Source organism: Humulus lupulus, chromosome 5, assembly GCF_963169125.1.
Source record: "Humulus lupulus chromosome 5, drHumLupu1.1, whole genome shotgun sequence".
NCBI classification, from domain to species: Eukaryota; Viridiplantae; Streptophyta; class Magnoliopsida; order Rosales; family Cannabaceae; genus Humulus; species Humulus lupulus.
In genome coordinates this window covers 208,000,656-208,020,178 of record NC_084797.1, presented here as the reverse complement: position 1 = coordinate 208,020,178, position 19,523 = coordinate 208,000,656, and the positions used below count along the sequence as shown (strand labels likewise).

Sequence of the window (19,523 nt, the reverse complement as noted above, 5' to 3'; positions counted from 1 at the left end):
CCATAATTAGAGTTATTTTATTTGGTCATGTTTGGCATATTTGTCCGTTATTTATTTTGTTTTAAGTACTTTAATTTGGTATGTTAATTTTATGGACTTATGTTTAAGTATTTCTATTTAGAACTTATTATATATATTTTTTTGGTTAATAAAGAAATGGACATTTTTCATCCCTTACTTGATTCCAAGAATGATGGTGAAAATATATGTTTAGCGGACAGCGCAACAACTCATACAATACTTAGAAGCGATAAATAATTTTCAAAGTTAACAAGAATGGAGGCAAACACTACAAGAAAAAGCTTCATTAATAGCATTGCATTTGGACATTATTAAAAAAACGCTATTAAAAAGTTACATAATCTATACAGCACACTGTTCATTAATTGGCGGGAGTATTATTTCATTGGCGCTTATTGTTTTTCTTTTTTTTTTTGTCAAAGCAGCTTAATTGAAAAAGGAAAAGACAAAGAAAAACCCATTTCCCCTCCCTCATTCCCGTCTCTCTCTCTCTTCCCACGTTACCCGTCTCTCCCATTTCTCCATTTTCACTCCATAGCATAATCCATCTCTCTCTCAGAGGAACCCAGACGAACCCGCCTCTCCCACCCACTCACTGTGAATCTCTCTCTCAGAGGAACCCAGACGAACCCAGTGCCTCTCCCACCCGCTCATTGTGAATCTCTCTCAGAGGAACCCAGAGGAACCCAGCGCCGACGAACCCAGTGCCTCTCCCACCCGCGCATTGTGAATCTCTCTTAGAGGAACCCAGACGAACCCAGCGCCTCTCCCACCCGCATCTCGGTTCTCTCAGTCAGCACAGCCAAGGGTCTCTCTCGGTTCTCTCAGCCGGTGCCTCTCCCGTCCGATCACTCTCTCTCAGTTAATCAAGCAGCTCCGAAGTACACCTCTACCAAGCAAGTAAGTGCATGCATTTTTGTTTCTTCTAATTGTATACATTAAACTCATTTTTAAAAACAATTCTCTCTCTTTCCTCTAACTCCTTGATGTATAACTTGTTTTCTTCAATAATTTGAGCTTGTTTCTCTGTAAGACTCTGCAATCGGTGTCTGGCCTGGGCATAGTGCTGATGTTAAGTAATAGAAAACACCAAAAAGAAACTCCAAGGGGCATAGAAAGATGTGAACAAATAGAATTGTTTTTAAAAATGTTGTAGTTTTCTCTTTAGTAATTGAATGGTAAAGGGTATACCTGGATTCTTCCAAAGATCGCCTCATCTTAGTTATCTCAAGCCGTAAATTCTTCATTATCCTCTCCATAGTTGATGCCTAATAAGAAAATTTCAAAATGACAGTAATTAGATAGTTTTAACATTTGTCAGATTCTCAAAGGTCAATCATCTAGTTCCAGTTTCAGGCTAATAATGAAATTGGTGTTGGCCATTCTTAATCAACTAAAGTAAGGTAATCTTAGTACATACATACCAGGCTTTTATTCGTGGAGAGGATAGAAAATTTACAACCTTATATCACTAACAAGCTCAACTAGGCACCACAACGCACAGGTCAAGTAATTTCTATAAAATTTGAAATGAACCCACAGCTAAAATTCACAATTACTAGAAGAGCCACACCCTTATACCTCATCAAAATCCTGGAAAATTCTATATATTTTCAACAACCCCACTATCTTAATTACATATATGTCTAGATCTCCAATCCGCCTAAAATTTAAAAAGTAAAAATTCACCTATTTTCTACGTCAGAGTATGAGTTTACATACAAATAAGTAAATCATCCTGTCAGAATTTCGAAATCAAGTCCAGATTTTAGACCCAATAAAATAAATCAATAAGAAGCATGGAGCGTGGTGATCATATAAGAAAATTCTGAACCAAAATTCTCTCGGGTATGATTTGGTGAGACAAACCATGGGGAATGGGGAGCCAGATCTATATAAATTTTATTAACTACCCAATTAAGTCAATTGTAGAATACAAACCAAAAATCAGCAAAATCTAATAGATACGAATAAAAACAGTTACGAAATATTGCATCCTCTTCACACTCACTGCTATCTGACTTGGTTCCTGAAAAACTCTCTAGTGATTGCTCAGTGTTCCCACTTCCCATCATAAACCCAAAACCAACTCTCTGCAAACCTCACTCCGCAATCTGCAAAAGGGCAACTCTCTTATGCTCGCTATTCACCTTCAACCTCTTCTCCACAGCTTCCTTCTCCAACAAGGCTGCTCTCAGCAAACTGTTGGTATCTCTATTCTCCTCTGTCAAACTCACCACACTATTCTCCAACTCCCTCTTCTCCTTCTTCCTCAATTCTTTGTACTCATTCACCTTCTCTTCAGCCTCAGAAGCAAGTCTTGTAACTACCAATAGCTCTTCAGTCAATTCCAATTCCAAACGCATTGAATCACTCTTTTCTATGCCTTTAATGAACTTGCCATCATCATCATCATTAGTTTTTTCTACAGCCACATTTTTTATGATCCTTTCCAAGCTCACATTTGCTGATGAAAGAGACTCCAAGCATTTAGACAAAATCTCATTTCTTTGCTCTCTCTTCATTTCCATGTCTTCAATTCTCTTCCTGAAAATTTCAACTTTCTTTTCAAGTTTTTTCCAATTGTGCCCTAATGATTTGTCTCCCAAGCATCTTTTGAGTTGGCTTTGCTCAAAAAAAGAAGAAAAATTGGCCTCTTTTACTTGTCGATCTTCAACCCAAATACAGTGCTTGCTCTTCATACTCTTTTTTTTTCCCCCCTGAATTCTCAGGAAAAAAGGAAAGGAGAAACGGAAAGGAAAGAAAGAAAGAAAACTTCACCCCCTAAATTCTCTTCGTTGGTTCTCCGCATTTCATCTCTATCAGGTATCTAATGTTACTCTTTAATTTCCATATCTATGTTTTGATTAATCTAATTTATGTTTATCAGCATTTGGGTTTTCAAGAAATTTTAATAATGTACTGAGCTGAGATTCTCGTAGGTGAAATGAAATTAAGTCAATTTTTGGTGGAGTTGGTTTCTTAGAGGTTTCTCTCGTGATGAAATTATGGGATTATTTATTTGTTCTCAATTATTTTTTATCAAATAGACAATTTCTGGGCTGTTGAAAATTATTTTACTTGTTTTTTGTTCTTTTGATTTTGATTTATACATTGATAAGCCAATACTTTGTATGTAAACTAACTAAAACAATATTGGCATATTATCTACTTTCTTATATGAGTTTGCTCTATTTTTGTCATATACTCTATGATGAGTTTTATTTAATATCCAAATATAAAGGTAAAGTGAGCTATTTCATTCTACTTGGAGTGAATTATATGGTACTAATTAAAGAAAACAAATCAAAACTATGATTGGATTCAGAAAACTTAAAGTTGTACTTCCATCTTAAAGTTATCTACCAACTTTGATACAAGAACACTTGATGGGCACTAAATTGTTTCTCTCTCTCTTTACTGTTTTCTGGCTGGAATTGAATTCTGGGTTGATTGGTCTGGATTTTATTGCTGTTTTTTTCTCTGAATTACTGGGTTAGCAATTGTTTGAAGCAGGAAGATCTTATTAGTTTTGCCTAATGATAAAAGCAGTTTATATGAGTTTTGTTTCAATCATTTCAGGACAACAAGAGTACAATAAAAGCAATTTACACGGGTTCTGAATTTCTGGAGAGTGTTTTTGCTGGTGTTGAAGTTGGTATAGTGTTTCTGTACTTGGCGTTTTTTGTTCATACTAGTTTGTAATTGTCCTTTATGCCTTAACAAGCTTAAATGATCATTTATTCTGCTGGACTAATCCTGAATATTGATGCACAGACTCGATTCTTATTTGTTTCGTCGATTTCAGTTATTCAGGATTCACTCCACGAACATAAACAACGGGTGGACTTGCCAAAAAGTAAGTGTTATGTTTATGGATAGTTTCACTTGATATCAATGTACAAAATGTGTCTGTGCATGCATGTTTTCATGTCACTCAAACTACATCAACATCAAGAACAAGAATATTCAAAAGCTCATTCCCTCCCTCCCAATACTATTACAATTTTTTTTTGTCGCTGTTGTATATGCAAAAACAATCAATAGAATATTCTTTAGATATTTTAATTAATTTCTTCTTTTTGTAGAGAAAGAAAGAAAGATAAAACTTGTTCTAATTGTAGCTTAAATATTAGGATATTAATGTTTATGCATTTTTGTTGAGTGTTCTACAATTCTAACATCTACTAGTCTTCCTAAAAAAAATAGTTGTTGGGTTTATTATATCTGTGTATTTATATGTATTGAAAGAATGTTAGCTACTTGTTGTCTTTGGTTGATTTGTGTTGAATTTCATTTTCTTATCTATAGTATTTACAAGTTATATTAAATATAAGAAAGTGAAACTAATTTTCATTTCCATTCAAGATATTTGGTTTCGTTTGCCTATTAATTGTTTTAATGTTTGCACAATAACTCTCTCCTTTGCTCATTATTGTATTCTCTCAAACTTGTTCCTCATATTTTTTTTAATCCCATTGAAACATATTGTGCATTGTTGCAGGTACTTTTCCTTCGGATAAAGAGAGAAGACATTTCTACCTTAGGTTAAAGAGAGAGAGAGAAGACATTTCTGTAGAGCATCAGGTTTAATCCTTAATGGGCTTATATGCTTATAGAGATTGAATGATCTTATTTGTTTGTTATTCTGTTTAAATCAAACTTGAACTAAATTTATTGTTTGTATTGGTATTATCTCTTGTTCTAAATGTTATACTCATGATCAAATAACAAAGTCAGTAGTTAAAAGGAAACTCTTTCTCAAAACTAGAACAACATATTCAATGGCACATTTAAATAAATGTGTAGAGTGCAGAATGTAATGTTAGTAAAAACAGAAGTGAACCAAAATGAATATAGCCCAGAAAACTAAATAGAGAAGAAGAAAAGACATAATGAAACCAACACAAGAATTATATTGGTTGAAGAACAAAGATCACTGTGATCTTTGTCTCTACTCCAGTTTCGAACTTGATCTCATATTCTTTATTGAACAATTGATAAAGTATGAATCCTATAAGGCAAAGTATCTTTGCCTATATATGTCACACTCCTCACATATAAATAAATTTATAAACAACTAAATATCTTTGTCCTTTTTTCTCTTGATCTGATTTTTTTTTTTTTTTGATTATGAAGAAGACTAGGACTTATATAGCTAGCTTAGATAGCAGCTAAGTGAAGAAAGTGTTGAACAAAAATTGGGTGAAACTAAACAGGTATTATTTCAAAAATAACTTTAAATTTCAAGTAATATTGAAGGCCTAAGAAAATATATTAAGGTTAATCTCTTTTTTTTTTTAAATATGTAGAGCTACAAAAGAGTACACGGATGCGGCATGGGACTTTGTGAAAATGGTAGAAAATAATTATGGTTTTCCAAATAAAATTATCTGTCCTTGTAAGAAGTGTCGAAACTTAAATCATCATTGTGTTGATGATGTTTTTGAGCACTTAGTTATAACCGGAATGGATCCAACTTATCGTATTTGGGTTCACCATGGAGAGCAACCCATTGATACTCAAGTTGACGAAGTTTCGAATGATATGGATGCATTTGATTTATACACGACTGCTGCCATGGATGATGTGGACAATAATATAGGTTGTGGAGGTGGTGAAGACGATGAATTTGTTAACGAAGATCTTCAAAAGAAGTTGGAGGATGCGGAAACTCCTTTATATGAAGGGTGTGAGAAATACACAAAACTTTCATCAATTGTAGCTTTATATAGGTTGAAGAATCTGAATGGTTGGACAGACAAAAGTTTTACTAGACTATTAGAACTCCTTTGTGATATGTTTCCCAAAAACAATGTACTTCCTGATTCCATGTACTCAGTTAGGAAATTTTTGAGAAATTTCGATTTGAAATATGAAAAGATTGATGCTTGTATTAATGATTGTTGCTTATTTAGAAAGGAGAAGGCTAAAATGGATGTTTGTCCTAAGTGTAGTGTTTCTAGATGGAAAGTTGATAAACACACAAAGAATGTTAAAGTTGGTGAGGCTGCCAAAGTTTTGAGGTATTTTCCGATAATACCCCGATTGAAAAGATTGTTTAGATCAAAAGAAATGGCTGAAAACTTAAGGTGGCATTTCACTCATAAAAGTATTGATGGGAAGATGCGACATCCAGTGGACACACCTGCTTGGGATTCCATTAATGAAAGATGGCCAGAGTTTAATCTTGAACCACGCAACCTTAGGCTCGGACTAGCTGCTGATGGAATTAACCCCTATAAAAGTCTAAGCTCCACTTATAGTTGTTGGCCAGTGATGCTTGTTATCTATAATTTACCACCTTGGTTGTGCATGAGGGACGAAAATACATTTTTGTCATTATTGATTCCAGGTCGTAAACAACCTGGAAACGATATTGATATTTATTTGGAGCCTCTTATTGAAGACTTAAACAAATTGTGGAATAATGGAGTGCATACTTATGATGCATTCGACAAAAGCTTCTTCAATTTGAAGGCAATGTTGTTGTGGACAATAAACGATTTTCCTGCATATGGAAATCTTGCTGGGTGTACAACCAAAGGCAAGACAACTTGCCCGATTTGTGGTAATGATACATGTGCAACTAGGCTAAAACATAGTAAAAAAATTTCATACCAAAATACTAGGAGATTTCTCCCGTTTGATCACCCATATCGGTCTAAGAAAGCATGGAGTGTTTGGGAAGGGGGCAGGATTTTGTTGGTATAATAAATATAATGAGGTCAGTCAAGTCAGGTTATGCATTACTTGAGGGCATAAATTTTGCAGTTAGAAATTGACTTACCACCGTTGGTCTTTTTTTTCTTTTTTTTTTTCTCTCCAAGTCAATAATTTCATTACTGACTAGTGACAATTTGTTTAATTTTTCGTTGGTTAACTCATTTTTTGCCTTTAGAAGTAGGAAAACGACTGGCCTATATTGTGGTAGAGAGTTTGCCTGTTAGCTGTACATGTAGAGACTACTAGTGTGCCTTGCTTGCTCACTGGACTGTAATGTAACATTGATCTTCATTTGTGTTGAAACTCCAAATGAATGGCTTGTTGTTTTTATTTTGGAAAGTGATATGATTTTGCATCTCCAATCCAAAACTATATAATAATAATGTAATTACATTATACTAAGTATAATGGGTTTTTAGCATTTCAACTCTTTCCAAATCGGTCTATGAATTATAAAATATAGTAATTAAGTCTCTAATCTCGTTAAATAATGGTAATTAAGTCTTATGTATGTGAATTTTTTTACGCATTATTGATGGAAAATATTGCATGACATTGCTAAAGGGTCAATATAGAGATCTTGGGTTTATAGTTTAAGATGCCATAGTTTGATGTATTTTGTATTTTTGCTCAATCATATTTATCAATTTGTTAATGCAATACAATCAATCAGTAAAAATAATCGTATTCAGGAACTTAATTGTTATATTTTATAATTTAGGAACTAATTTACTAAATCAAATAGTTTAAGAGGCTGTTATGCTTATTTTTTTATTTTTGAACTTGTTACACTCGATGAAAATATTGTTAGGAATGAATTTGATGTAAAAGTATAACAGACAAAATACCCTTAAACTGAATGGAGAGACTTTGTATAATTATGAAACCTTGGTTTCTTCTAATGGGGTGTTTGAGCTAGAATTCTTCAGTTATGGTGATTCAAGCAATGAGTACATAGGAATCTGGTTTAAGAATGATAAGGACAAGAAGGCAGTTTGGGTTGCAAAAAGAGCAAGTCAACCAAGGGTGTAGTTTCTTTTGTCATGGCTTAGTCCTGATGATCCAGATAAAGGTTCTTTTTTTAAGGCTTTCACAGAGAAAACAAAACCCAGTTCAATATCTGGTTAGGTGAAAATGTTTATCAAGAGATTGGATAAGTAAGATATTTTTTTTCTTGGTGTTATGGAGTATATAATATTCTTATTCTAGAACAATGCATTATGCTATATCAGTCAATTAAAACTATTTCAGGTCTGATCAAATTAAGGCAGTAGAAATCCTTAGTAGTTTCTGCATAATCTTAGCAACATTAGATTGTCTTGGCTTGATATGCACATATGAAAGTTAAACTCTATTGGCCTCAAGAGCTGCATTGAGACTACAATTATGGTTAGTTTTTAGAATATCTTTATGCTCTAAATTTGAACTCTTGCAACCACAAACAAATTTCAGATTCCAAATTTACAATTGGCTTAATTGTATTCAAATTATGTGAGCAGTTGCTGCCCTGTTTTCATGAAACTTTTGTACTTTAAATGATTTATTTTTTTCCAATTCTCTTCTTGAAAATGTGTTTCTAAATTTATTTGACAAAGCTATTCAAGAGACACTATTATCACCATTCACAGTCCACCAACCATCCCATCCCTGTTCAGGAGGAGTTGTACTGTGTTTACTATTTCATTGCTAGAATACTGGTTCTGTATGTTTCTTTTACTGCTGGAGTGTTTACTGTTGGAGTGTTTATTACATACTCTTTTCTTTGCTGCCATAGTTACTGTTTTATTGTTGAAAAACTATTATGTGTACTGTGTTTACTGTTTTATTGCTAGAATACTGGTTTAGTTTTTTTGTTTTACTGCTAGAGTGTTTGGTATTCTGTATGTTCAATCGCTGGTTCATTTCTTATTTATTTTAGGCGATTAGCAATAAGTTTAAAGAGATGAGGAAGAAACAACTCCCACATACATGCAGCAGGAGAGGATATGCTCGAAAAATGGATGACATGGTAAAAATTTAATAAATATTTTTGGTAGCTAAACATAAGAAAATATATGTTCTCTTTCTGAAAAATGTACTTGGATACAGATTAGGGAAAGCTCAAAACCTGTAACAAGAGTTCAAGCTTTCTTAAAGACACACACAAAGAAGAATGGTGAACCTGTGAATGCACAAGCTGCTGAAGTTATTGTAAGTAATTTACCCTTTGTTTGTAGAAACATATGTATTTGTATGCACATAGACTTATTTAACAGTCAACTTGAAATGATTTATAGGAGAAGCTACAAGTTCTTGCAAATGAAAAACCAGATTCATGCACAACACAGAATACTGTACAAGATGCTCTCACTATCATATTTGGTCCTAACAAGAATGGTAGATCATTAGCTAATGGGAGGGGAGTAACTAATACAAAGTTAGCTATTCTAAGAGCAAGAGATGACCATATTTCACAATTGGAATCAAGTCAATGTGAGATGAAGAATAAAATGTCTGAGATGATGAATCTTATTAATACTATTGCAAAAAGTGTAAACATTCAGGTAAATTAAATTAATTGACTTTTGTTTATTTTACTCTATTCATTGAAAATTATAAATGACTAAATTATTCTCAAACTTGTAGGGGTTTACTCAACCAAGTGAAGCGGAGTCACACATGCCTTCTCCTATGGTAACTACAATTTTAATTACTGCCTATCATTTCACTTTTAATTTTTTAAGTATCAATATTATCTATAAATAAATATATGTTTTATCATGTAACAGAGTGTTAATAATCTGAAGTTCACTCCTGAAAACAATGCTTGCAATTTACTTGATTGGAATGGAAGTGGAGAAATTGTTGCAGAAGGTCGATGGTCTTCTAGTGATCCTTTATGTGAGGTGCATCATCTTCGTCTTGGGCCTAATGCAATGAGAGTTTGGGTTGATGTTGCTAAGAAACCTACTGCATATTTATGGAGACCAACATCACATATGAGTACAATTGAAGAAGCGGTTGGTTGCACTGTTGCTTGGCCTTCTAATAAAGTTACAATGAGGTAAAATTTCATGCAACTTAAAAATGATTTATAAATAGTACAACAAATTAACTGTAGTAACTAATTATATCATCAAAATATATAGGAAATGAACATAATGGATGCAATTAAATTGTTTCTTGGTAGATATCTTTGGTACGTATCTTTGCATAAAATTAACTAATGAATGAACATGTGTTTTCAACTATTTTAGCTACATTTGTTTTCTTAATTTTATATATTTTTCACTCTTACAGGTGCACAACTAATGAATGAAGTGTAATATTTTGGAGGGACGCCCATGATCAACAAATTATGAATCAGTTTGTTTTAAAACTTTTGCTTATGTATTTTGTCTTGCAATATACTCGTACTTTTGGGATATTGATATTTTAGCTTTATGTAGCGAACATATTAAGAATATTTGAATTTATGTTAAGGTATAATTTTTAATGTGTTATATGTTTATCATTTGTTGCAATTGTTCTTATGTATCATTTGTTGCAATTGTTCTTATGCCATGAAATTGTTCATATGACAATTAATAAATGTTAGGAAAATGATTAATGATAACAATAAAGAAACGCTATTAAAAGTAAGGATGATTACAAACAAAAAACGCTATGTTTGATTACTAATTACATTTTCAAAATGCTATTACATATCTTTACATAACGTTTGAAAAATGCTATTAAAAAGTAAGGATAATTACAAACATAAAACGCTACGACTGATAACTAATTACATTCTTAAAACGCTATTGTATATCTTTACATAACAATTTAAAAACGCTATTCACAGTAAGTACGACTACAAACATAAAACGCTACGACTTATAATTAATTGCATTTTAAAAACGCTATTGCATATCTTCACATAACGTTTTAAAAACGCTATTAAAAGTAAATAATACTACAAACATAAAACACTATGGTTGATAACTAATTACATTTTAAAAACGCTATTGTATACCTTTCAACATCATTTATGCATAACGTTTGAAAAACGCTATTAAAAGTAAGTATTTTCAATTTAACATAATCAATGACTACATACATAAAACGCTATGACTGACATCTAATTATATTTTTAAAACGCTATTATATATCTTTCAATAGCATTTTTACATCACAATTTAAAAACGCTATGAAAAGGTCCAGACTTTTAATAACATGGGATAATATAGCGTTTGTAATAACGCTATCGTTTGTTAAAGACAGCGTTTTAAAAACGCTATGGAATGCAGTTTTTCTTGTAGTGAAATGTTAATACAATATCAGGCAGTGCAAATTTGATTGAAGGTTCTGGAAAAGCCATTATAATAATGCCTAGAGGAACAAAAATGATCATAGATTATGCTTTATTATCAACCAAATAAAAAAGAAACCTATTGAGTTTTAAAGATATACGTTATAATGGATATCATATCGAGACAATAGATGAAAATAATATTAAGTATCTATGTATTACATCTATTGCTTCAGAAAAAAAAGGTGTAAGTTAGAAAAACAATATGCTTTGTCCTCAGGTTTGTACGTGTAGAGTCCAAGAACTTTACTTAGCTAGTTAGATAGTAGTATAATAGTAATAGTAGTAGTATTTTTATGACTGTGGACTTTGGTTCAGACCGGGATTTATTTGGACACTCATAGTAACACTTGTAGATTTTCTAAGTTTAACCTATAGTTTAAGAATATTAATTTTAACCTAAGGTCTGATTAATATGACTGATATTGGTGGTGATAAATATTATATTATAAGGTTTAGATAGACCCAATAAGAAAGTAACACTTGTCATGTGTATGTTTAATGATAATTAAGTATTTTTGAGGAATAAGTTTATTAAGAGTAATATTTGAATATCCTAGGGTCTATCAGCAGCTTTGAAAACGTTAGGGGACTTAGTCAAGGCTGTTTACTCAATTCAAATTAAGCTAAAATTGTGTAATTTCGTGTTTAAATATTCAGCGTATGCCGATATATCGCAGCTATAGGGGGCGATATATCGCAGTACGGGGATACGAAAAACACGAAACTTCACACGATTGCCTCGGGCATGCTGGCCCAGGCGATATATCGCCTCCTTCAGTGCATTTTGAAAGTTTTTGAAACTGTTCTCAATTCAAATCTTTAACCTCTTGATAAGTCCAACATCTTTCGGAACGAGTCTTCAGCCTCTGCTGAACGATAATTCAAATATTTTTCACTTAAAAAGACATTATTTTTATTCAAGTTAAATGAAGATCTTTTCATTCATAAACTCTATAAATAGAACCTAGTACCCAGCCATTTATTCATTCATCAAACTAAGTTCAGAGGCTGCAAGTTGCTAGGTTATTGTGAGAGTATAAACACTTGGGTTAGGGATTATAAGCTTGATCATTATAAGCTTACCAAACACTTGGGAAGTAAGGTTTATAGCACATTTCAGTTCAAGGTTTAGATTGGTCATAGAAGCATTCAAGGTATTCCAAACTCTAGCTCATTTGGTATTATTTCTCTTTAAGTTCTTGTAGTTTTCTATTCAGCACCCTAACTTTATTCTTTATTCTTGGATAGGAAATCTAAGATCTTGAACATAAGGTTTTTGGTAAGTATATTCTTAATGGTATAATTCTTCCATTCTTTTTATCTCATTCTCTTTAGTATACTCACCCTTCCATTTATGGTTTTTTAGGAGTGTTCCAAAGTCCCAAAACTGTTCTCATATCCCGGTATTTTTGGTAAGGAAAATAGGATAGGATTTATGTGTTATATGATTTATATGTTATGATAAATGTTATCTTATGATTATGTGTTATGTAATAGGCTATAATATGTATAATTGTAGACTTGAGCATATGACCCGTACAACTAACAAGCCCCAATAAATTATGGGCATATGACTTGCTTAGCTAGCAAGCCCCACTAATCTAATGGGCATATGACTTGTTTAGTTTATGAGACCCCAAGTAATAATGGACATTATAGTATGTATGTGACATATGTGTTATGATATGTTTTACATTACATTATGAAATTTATGTATATGGTTTATGTGTTAGATTTTCCTTGTTGGGCATTAGGCTCATTCCTTTTATGTTTATATGTGCAGGAAAATAGCTTTGATGGCGGAAAAGGTTCTTGGTACTTTGGGCATGTGTATTGAGGCGGAATGGAATGGAAGGGCCGAGAGTTCGATTCGAGGATGAAGTTTCTTTACTTATGGTTTTATGTGTATTTTTCCGCACTTTATTATGTAATCCCTTTTAATTACAATTATGTTATGTTTTGATTTTAAAACAGTGGGATCCCATATCCTACTTTAAATTTTATGTAAGTTTAACATTTATTTTTACAAGTTTTAATAAAGTTATGATCATTTCACTTGTAAGTTTTATTAAGGATTAGTGTCTATGGATAGTTTTTGTTAATGGTCCAAAGTCTAGAGAAGTTGGGTCATTACAGTACGTTACACGAATAAGTGCAATAGAGGCACATGTTACAGAGAATTAGAAGTTCACAGATCTAAAAGAATCTTTCCTTGTTTGGCATGACCGGCTAGGTCATCCCGGTTCAATCATGATGCGTAGAATTATAGAGAACTCACATGGTCATTCATTGAAGAGCCAGAAGATTCTTTTATCAAATGAGTTATCATGTGTTGCTTGTTCTCAAGGAAAATTAATTATTAAGCCATCACCAGTAAAAATTGGGATTGAATCTCCTATATTTCTTGAACGAATTCATGGTGACATATGTGGGCTTATTAGCCCACCATTTGGACCATTTAGATATTTTATGATATTATTAGATGCATCAACCAGATGGCCACATGTTTGTTTATTATCTACTCGTAATATAGCATTTGCAAGATTGCTTGCCCAAAAAATTCGATTACGAGCACAATTTCCAGACTATGCAATAAAGACTATTCATCTAGATAATGCTGGTGAATTTACTACACAAGCTTTTGATGATTATTATATGTCAATAGGGATACAAGTTTAACATCTTGTTGCTCATGTACATACACAAAATGGCTTAGTAGAATCATTTATTAAATGCCTCCAGTTAATTGCTAGACCATTACTTATGAGAACAAAACTCCCCATTCCAGCTTGGGGACATGCCATTTTACATGCAGCGGCACTTGTGCGCATTGTGCCAACATTATATCATAAGTTCTCCCTATTACAATTGGCTTTTGGTCAGGAGCCGAATATTTATCATTTAAGAATTTTTGGTTGTGCAGTGTATGTTCCAATTGCTCCACCACAACGAACTAAGATGGGTCCTCAAAGGAGTCTGGGAGTATATGTTGGGTACTATAATACCCCAAAATCCCTAATAAGGTTAATGATTGAATTATTGGGCTAGGAGGGCCATAATTGATTTATTATGCCATTAAATGATTATATGCATGTTTATGTGAATTATATTATTATATGATGATAAATGCATGCATGTGGGTCCACTTTTCATTATAAAGATATTTTGGTAATTTGGCCTGTTGAGGGCATATTTGTATATTTTCATGCATGTTGGTGAATTATGGATGAGGCCACATTATTATGTGGATTTGTTTGAGCTATTTGGCATGAGACGATCCTATAATGCTAGTTAGCGGTTTGGTCATATCGGGGTTATTTCAGGGCTCGAGGTGAGTCACAGGGTAATTTGATGATTAGCACATTACCGGGAATTAAAGGGTAATAGGATATGATTTATTAGTATTTGAGAATATTGATAATAACGAGAATTGGAGGACGTTAATTATAATTAACGAGACAGGCGGGAAATGACGATTTTGCCCTTGGGGGCTGTTAAGGAAATAAATATGACCTAGGAGCATTTTGGTCATTTGACCAAGGGATATATTCAACCATAGAAAGCTATAGAAGGACATACTCTCCTTCCACTCCCACGATCATCTTCTCCTTCTCCTTCCCTTTGAATTTTTTAAGTTCCAATTGAGTATTCAAGTTAGGGAATAAAGCCTTGAGGGTCTAGGATTATGTTCTACCATTGAAGTAGATTCAATCTTGAGTTTGAGGTAAGAATTCAGCCATGATTTTTCAGGGTTTTTCTCTGTTTTATGTTAGTTTTGAGCTTGAAGTTTTGTTATAGAAGTGGGAATTTGATGAGGTTTTAAATTGTTTAATGCTTGGGTTTTGTGGTTAAATTAGTGGACATGATGTGTTGGTGATTGGTTGTGATTTCTGGGTTGATTTGATAAGAATTTGATGATGTTTTGATGGGAGAAAACATGGGTTTTTGGCTGATGGGCAGGTAGGGCCGCGACACTAGGTTGGGTATGCCGCCGCACAAGGTGCAGATAGGGAAAAGGCTGGCGCCTCTATTTGGGAGGTGGGCCGTGGCATGGTGGCGTAGGGCCACGACTCTTAAGGGCATTTTTGGCTAGAAATGTGTTTTTGTCATTGGAACTCAAACCTTAGGCCTCGGGATCATTCCTACTACCCAGTTTAGTAGGATTCGACGTCCCGGAGGCTAGGTCTTGGTCCGGGAACCTTTTATTGATTTATTTTATTGATGGAATCCCACATTTGGTTATGACTAGGTGACTGCTAAGGGGTCAAAGGATTGATTGTTCTCAAGGTTCGTTCTTTTATTATTTCTCGTTCGAACCAGAGGTAAGAAAACTGCACCCAATATGTGACATGCATGGTTATTGATGAAGCATGTTGAGTGCTCTATTTGTATATCTGGAATGCATATCAAATGCTTAGCAATTTACTTATCTATGTATGGCACTGACCTATGAGTCAGGAATAGGCAAAGGTGCCAGTATTGATTGTGAAGTTGTGACTTATTAGTCAAGTTCGACAGTAGTATTGAGCACTAGTCGTATGGTATTGGCTCATGAGTCAAGGACGGTATTAGTGAGTTTGACGCAAGCCAAAAAGATTAGATCTAATTGACATAACCATTATCGTCATAAGCATGAAATGCTTGACCAACCTTAAGTTCGATGAAAACAAAAGTGCTTGTCTAGTCTAAAGGCTAGTTACTTAGAGCCGGGGCCAGAAGGCCCAGGTGCCTACATCGTCACATGGCTAAGGGTGCGGAGCCCAAGTTCATGACTCACTCCTTGGTCACTTATCTGATTCAAGTTCAAGACTCCATAGTCACTCATCTGGTTTATGTTTGTGACTTACTCATGTTGGGGTTTTATGCCTTAATTAAAACCCAAATTCTTTGTAATCTCATTTTATTATCAATAAAAGAGTAGAAATCATTTTTTGACTTGGTTAATCACTTTGCTCACATGTTTTATTTTCATGATTATTTGTTTAATATAAACTTCTATTAAATCCCGAGCATATATCTAATCTTATTTATAGTGACGTAATCACAGTGGAATATAAATATGATTATATGTTCAAAATAAGTTAGTCATATGATTAGTTAGTGCACCGGATTTACACTGACTTGCCAATCTACGATATGATCTACTTACACATTACAGTGTTATGTTCTTTCCAGAACATTAGCAAAGTAGATAAGATCAGATAGATGCACACGGGTCGGATTTTCGGGTTTTGCGGGTTTCGGGTTAAGAAAAATGGTACCAAAATCGATCCAAAATTTTTGGGTTTTTTCGAGTTCGGGTTCACTCGAATTCGAGTTCGGGTTTCATTTCGGGTTGGCTGGGCCATTTGTGTTTTGGGCCGAAAAGCCCAAATTTGCAAAAATGCCATTTTTTTTCAAAAATACCATCTTTTTAAAAAAATATGGTTGTTTATTTGCTAAAAGAAACATTGTGAGTTATAATAGTGCATACTTTTATACACGATTAAAATTATTTAAGTTTATATTTTTTTTATTTAACATTTAAAAGTTGTGATTATTTTTTTAATGTAAGAGTTATATTAAATGTTTTAGATAATGAATTGTAGAAATGAATTTCTTTATGAAATATATTTTTTATTAATGGATAAGTGTGATTTTTTTTTTTAAAAAAAACAAAGTCATAAAGAATTTAATTTATATTAAAAAAAATGAGAAGAGAAAAAATAAGTATAAAAAAGACATTTATTTATTATTAAGGCAAAGTCTTGATTATACATCATTTCAAACACTGCATTTTAGAGAATATTGTTGTGTTCTCTTTATATTAGAAAGGAATGTATGACTTAAACTTTTATGTAATTCTAATTTGTTGGAACTTGAAAGACTTTGTATGAAACATTCATTCATTAAAAAAAAAGTATCAAAAATTAAAACTTTACAATTGAAAGGATGTTTTGTCTATATAATGTAATTTTTCTTTTCAAAATATTTATCATTTAAACTATGTTATTATACATCCTTTAATTTAAAAAAAAATAAGAAAAGAAAAAAGAAGTTAAAATATAATGTCAATCAAATCAAACACTTAAAATACAAACAAAGTTCAAATTACCAATTACAAACATTAAAAATGTCAAAGTCCCAAAATACAACCATAAATAAACAAAGATAAAGTCCATAAACTTAAGTACATAACTAGTTAACCACAAAACCAAAATAAAGTCCATAAGTCGTCTACAACCATAAACATTAAATTAAGTCCATAAAAATTCAAAATACATGAAAAGTCCATGTCCTTTCCTTCTTTCCTTTCCTTCCTTCCTTTCCTTCATTCCTTTCAAAATTCAAATAAAAAAAAATTATTAAAGAAAAGAAATCAAGGATAATAAATAACAATATAAAGGCAGGTAGGCACGAATAAATTCTTACAAGCAATTGCAATTCTTTTAATTTGTAGATTGTTGTGCAGCAGATGAGGCTGAAAACTGAAAATTGACAAAGGATGAAGCTGGCCCAAGCCCAGCACTTGTAGGATCATTGGTCATCTCTACAAATATTATTAATATAAAAGATATATATTAGATTATAAAAAAACATTCACACACTTAAAATAAATATTAAAATGTACTAAACTACCTGACTCAAGATACTTTGATGTTTGAAGCGCTTCTTCTTCATCCATATAGTCTCGAACAATGATGGGTTGATGTGATCCGCTCCACCAGTTATTGAGACAAATTAATGCTTCGACCATCCTTGGGCTTAGTGAGCTTCTAAAAGGATCTAAAATTCGACCTCCTATAGAAAATGCTGCCTCAGAAGCAATGGTGGTAACCAGTATAGCTAACACATCATGAGCCATGAGTGACAAGATCTTGTACTTGCACCCACTACTAGCCCACCATCCCAAAACATCAAAATTCTCAGTTGGTCGCTCAGGTTCCTCTTCCAAATATTTATCGACCTCATTTTTTGTCACTCCATCATCCTTCTCCAATCTCTGTGCCACAAACTCATCATGCAAATTTCGTGACTTCTTGTTGGCACTAGGTCGTCCACTAACAGGCATGACGAATGTGGATGAAGAACTAACAATAGAGGTTGATTGTAGCTGAGTCATAGATGCTGATGGATGAAGACTTGATGCTCTAATTATATTGATCAAGCATTGCCCGCATTGTATTCTCTACCTTTTTCACCATCTCTTTGCACTTCATCTCATCATAAGTAACACTAAAGAAATGACTGAGATAGTCAAGCTTGTATCTTGGGTCAAGGACCAAGGCAATTAGAAGTGCCTCATTGTAATTATCAAGTTTTCCCCAATACTTGTCATACTTTAGTTTCATGCTCATTGCCATTGTCCTCAATAACTCATTCTCATCATCGCCAACTACTAAGTCATACAACTCATGTTGCATATTGGAGATCTCAATGAAGTACTTATTAGCAGTAACATAAGTAGACCCACTAAACTTTAATGTTACTTCGTAAAAAGTCTCCAAAAACCTCAAAAACACTGAAGCATTTTCCCAATCATCAACAGTGGGGGGCCCCTCCTTTGGTATTCCATCTTTGTCAACCTCATCAAAATATTTCATATAATTAGCATCTCTTTTCATCCTGTCAAATGCCTTCCAAAATTTCATTGCACAATTGAGCATTAGATATGTGGAGTTCCATCTTGTTGGGACATCTAAACACAGAAGCCCATTTCATTCAATCTTTTCCTGCATGACACGCTCCTTAAAATTTTTTAGCCTAGCAGGAGAAGACCTAACGAACCTCACAACATTTCTAATTGCTGCAATTGACCCATGTTTTTCCTTCAACCCTTCAGTGACAATTAGGTTCACAATATGAGTGCAACACCTCATATGTAAAAACTTTCCATCCAAAATTAGGCCCCTCTCTTTGTCCTTGAATTGCTGCCTCAAGTATCTAATGGCAACATCATTAGACGAAGCATTGTCTACCGTAATGGTAAACAACTTAGAGATGCCCCAATCTAAAAGACATAAGTCGATCTCATGGCCAATGGTTTCCCCTTTATGATCTACCACTTGGCAAAAATTGATAATTCTTTTCTGATACTCCCAAGAATTATCAATCCAATGAGCAGTGATGACCTTGTAATTCAAATTTTGAATGGAAGTCCAAGTATCGGCAGTAATCGATATCCTCTCACGGCTCAAAATATTTTTCAATGTCGCCTTCTCCTCCTTATATAACTTCAATACATCTCTAGCTAAGGGATCTCAAACCTAGGTTGGAGTGTTTTGACAAATCTTTTGAACCCTTCACCCTCGACATGTCTAAATGGAAACTCATCCAACACAATATATTGTGTGAGGGCTACCCTACAAGCTTCTTTGTTATAAGCTACCGCTACTAAGCTTGTCTCCCCCTCTTTCCCTCCCTTTACATGCTGAAAGCTTAAAGTCTTTTGTCTCTGCTCATC

At 33.4% G+C, this 19,523-nt stretch overlaps 2 protein-coding genes across 2 annotated transcripts; both read left to right on the top strand.

Moving 5' to 3' along the window:
* Nucleotides 1-3,410: 3,410 nt before the first annotated feature.
* Nucleotides 3,411-6,993, top strand: LOC133779908 (uncharacterized). The gene is made up of 4 exons (XM_062219806.1): nt 3,411-3,494; nt 3,604-3,692; nt 5,334-6,592; nt 6,923-6,993. The coding sequence occupies exons 1-4, from the start codon at nt 3,411-3,413 to the stop codon at nt 6,991-6,993; spliced, it is 1,503 nt and encodes a 500-aa protein (XP_062075790.1).
* Nucleotides 6,994-9,129: 2,136 nt separating this feature from the next.
* Nucleotides 9,130-10,045, top strand: LOC133779907 (uncharacterized). The gene is made up of 5 exons (XM_062219805.1): nt 9,130-9,290; nt 9,373-9,420; nt 9,516-9,790; nt 9,917-9,925; nt 10,027-10,045. Exons 1-5 carry the CDS (start codon nt 9,225-9,227, stop codon nt 10,043-10,045), a joined length of 417 nt encoding a protein of 138 aa, XP_062075789.1. The 5' UTR covers nt 9,130-9,224.
* Nucleotides 10,046-19,523: the final 9,478 nt, after the last annotated feature.

Bases quoted from the DNA above. Each gene is read 5' to 3' on its own strand.
- LOC133779908 (XM_062219806.1), top strand. From the start codon at position 3,411: ATGGGCACTAAATTGTTTCTCTCTCTCTTTACTGTTTTCTGGCTGGAA. The intron at 3,693-5,333 runs GTACTTGGCGTT...TTAAATATGTAG, and splicing joins GAAGTTGGTATAGTGTTTCT to AGCTACAAAAGAGTACACGG. The intron at 6,593-6,922 runs GTAATGATACAT...TTTTGCCTTTAG, and splicing joins GACAACTTGCCCGATTTGTG to AAGTAGGAAAACGACTGGCC.
- LOC133779907 (XM_062219805.1), top strand. From the start codon at position 9,225: ATGAAGAATAAAATGTCTGAGATGATGAATCTTATTAATACTATTGCA. The intron at 9,291-9,372 runs GTAAATTAAATT...TCAAACTTGTAG, and splicing joins CAAAAAGTGTAAACATTCAG to GGGTTTACTCAACCAAGTGA. The intron at 9,421-9,515 runs GTAACTACAATT...ATCATGTAACAG, and splicing joins CACACATGCCTTCTCCTATG to AGTGTTAATAATCTGAAGTT.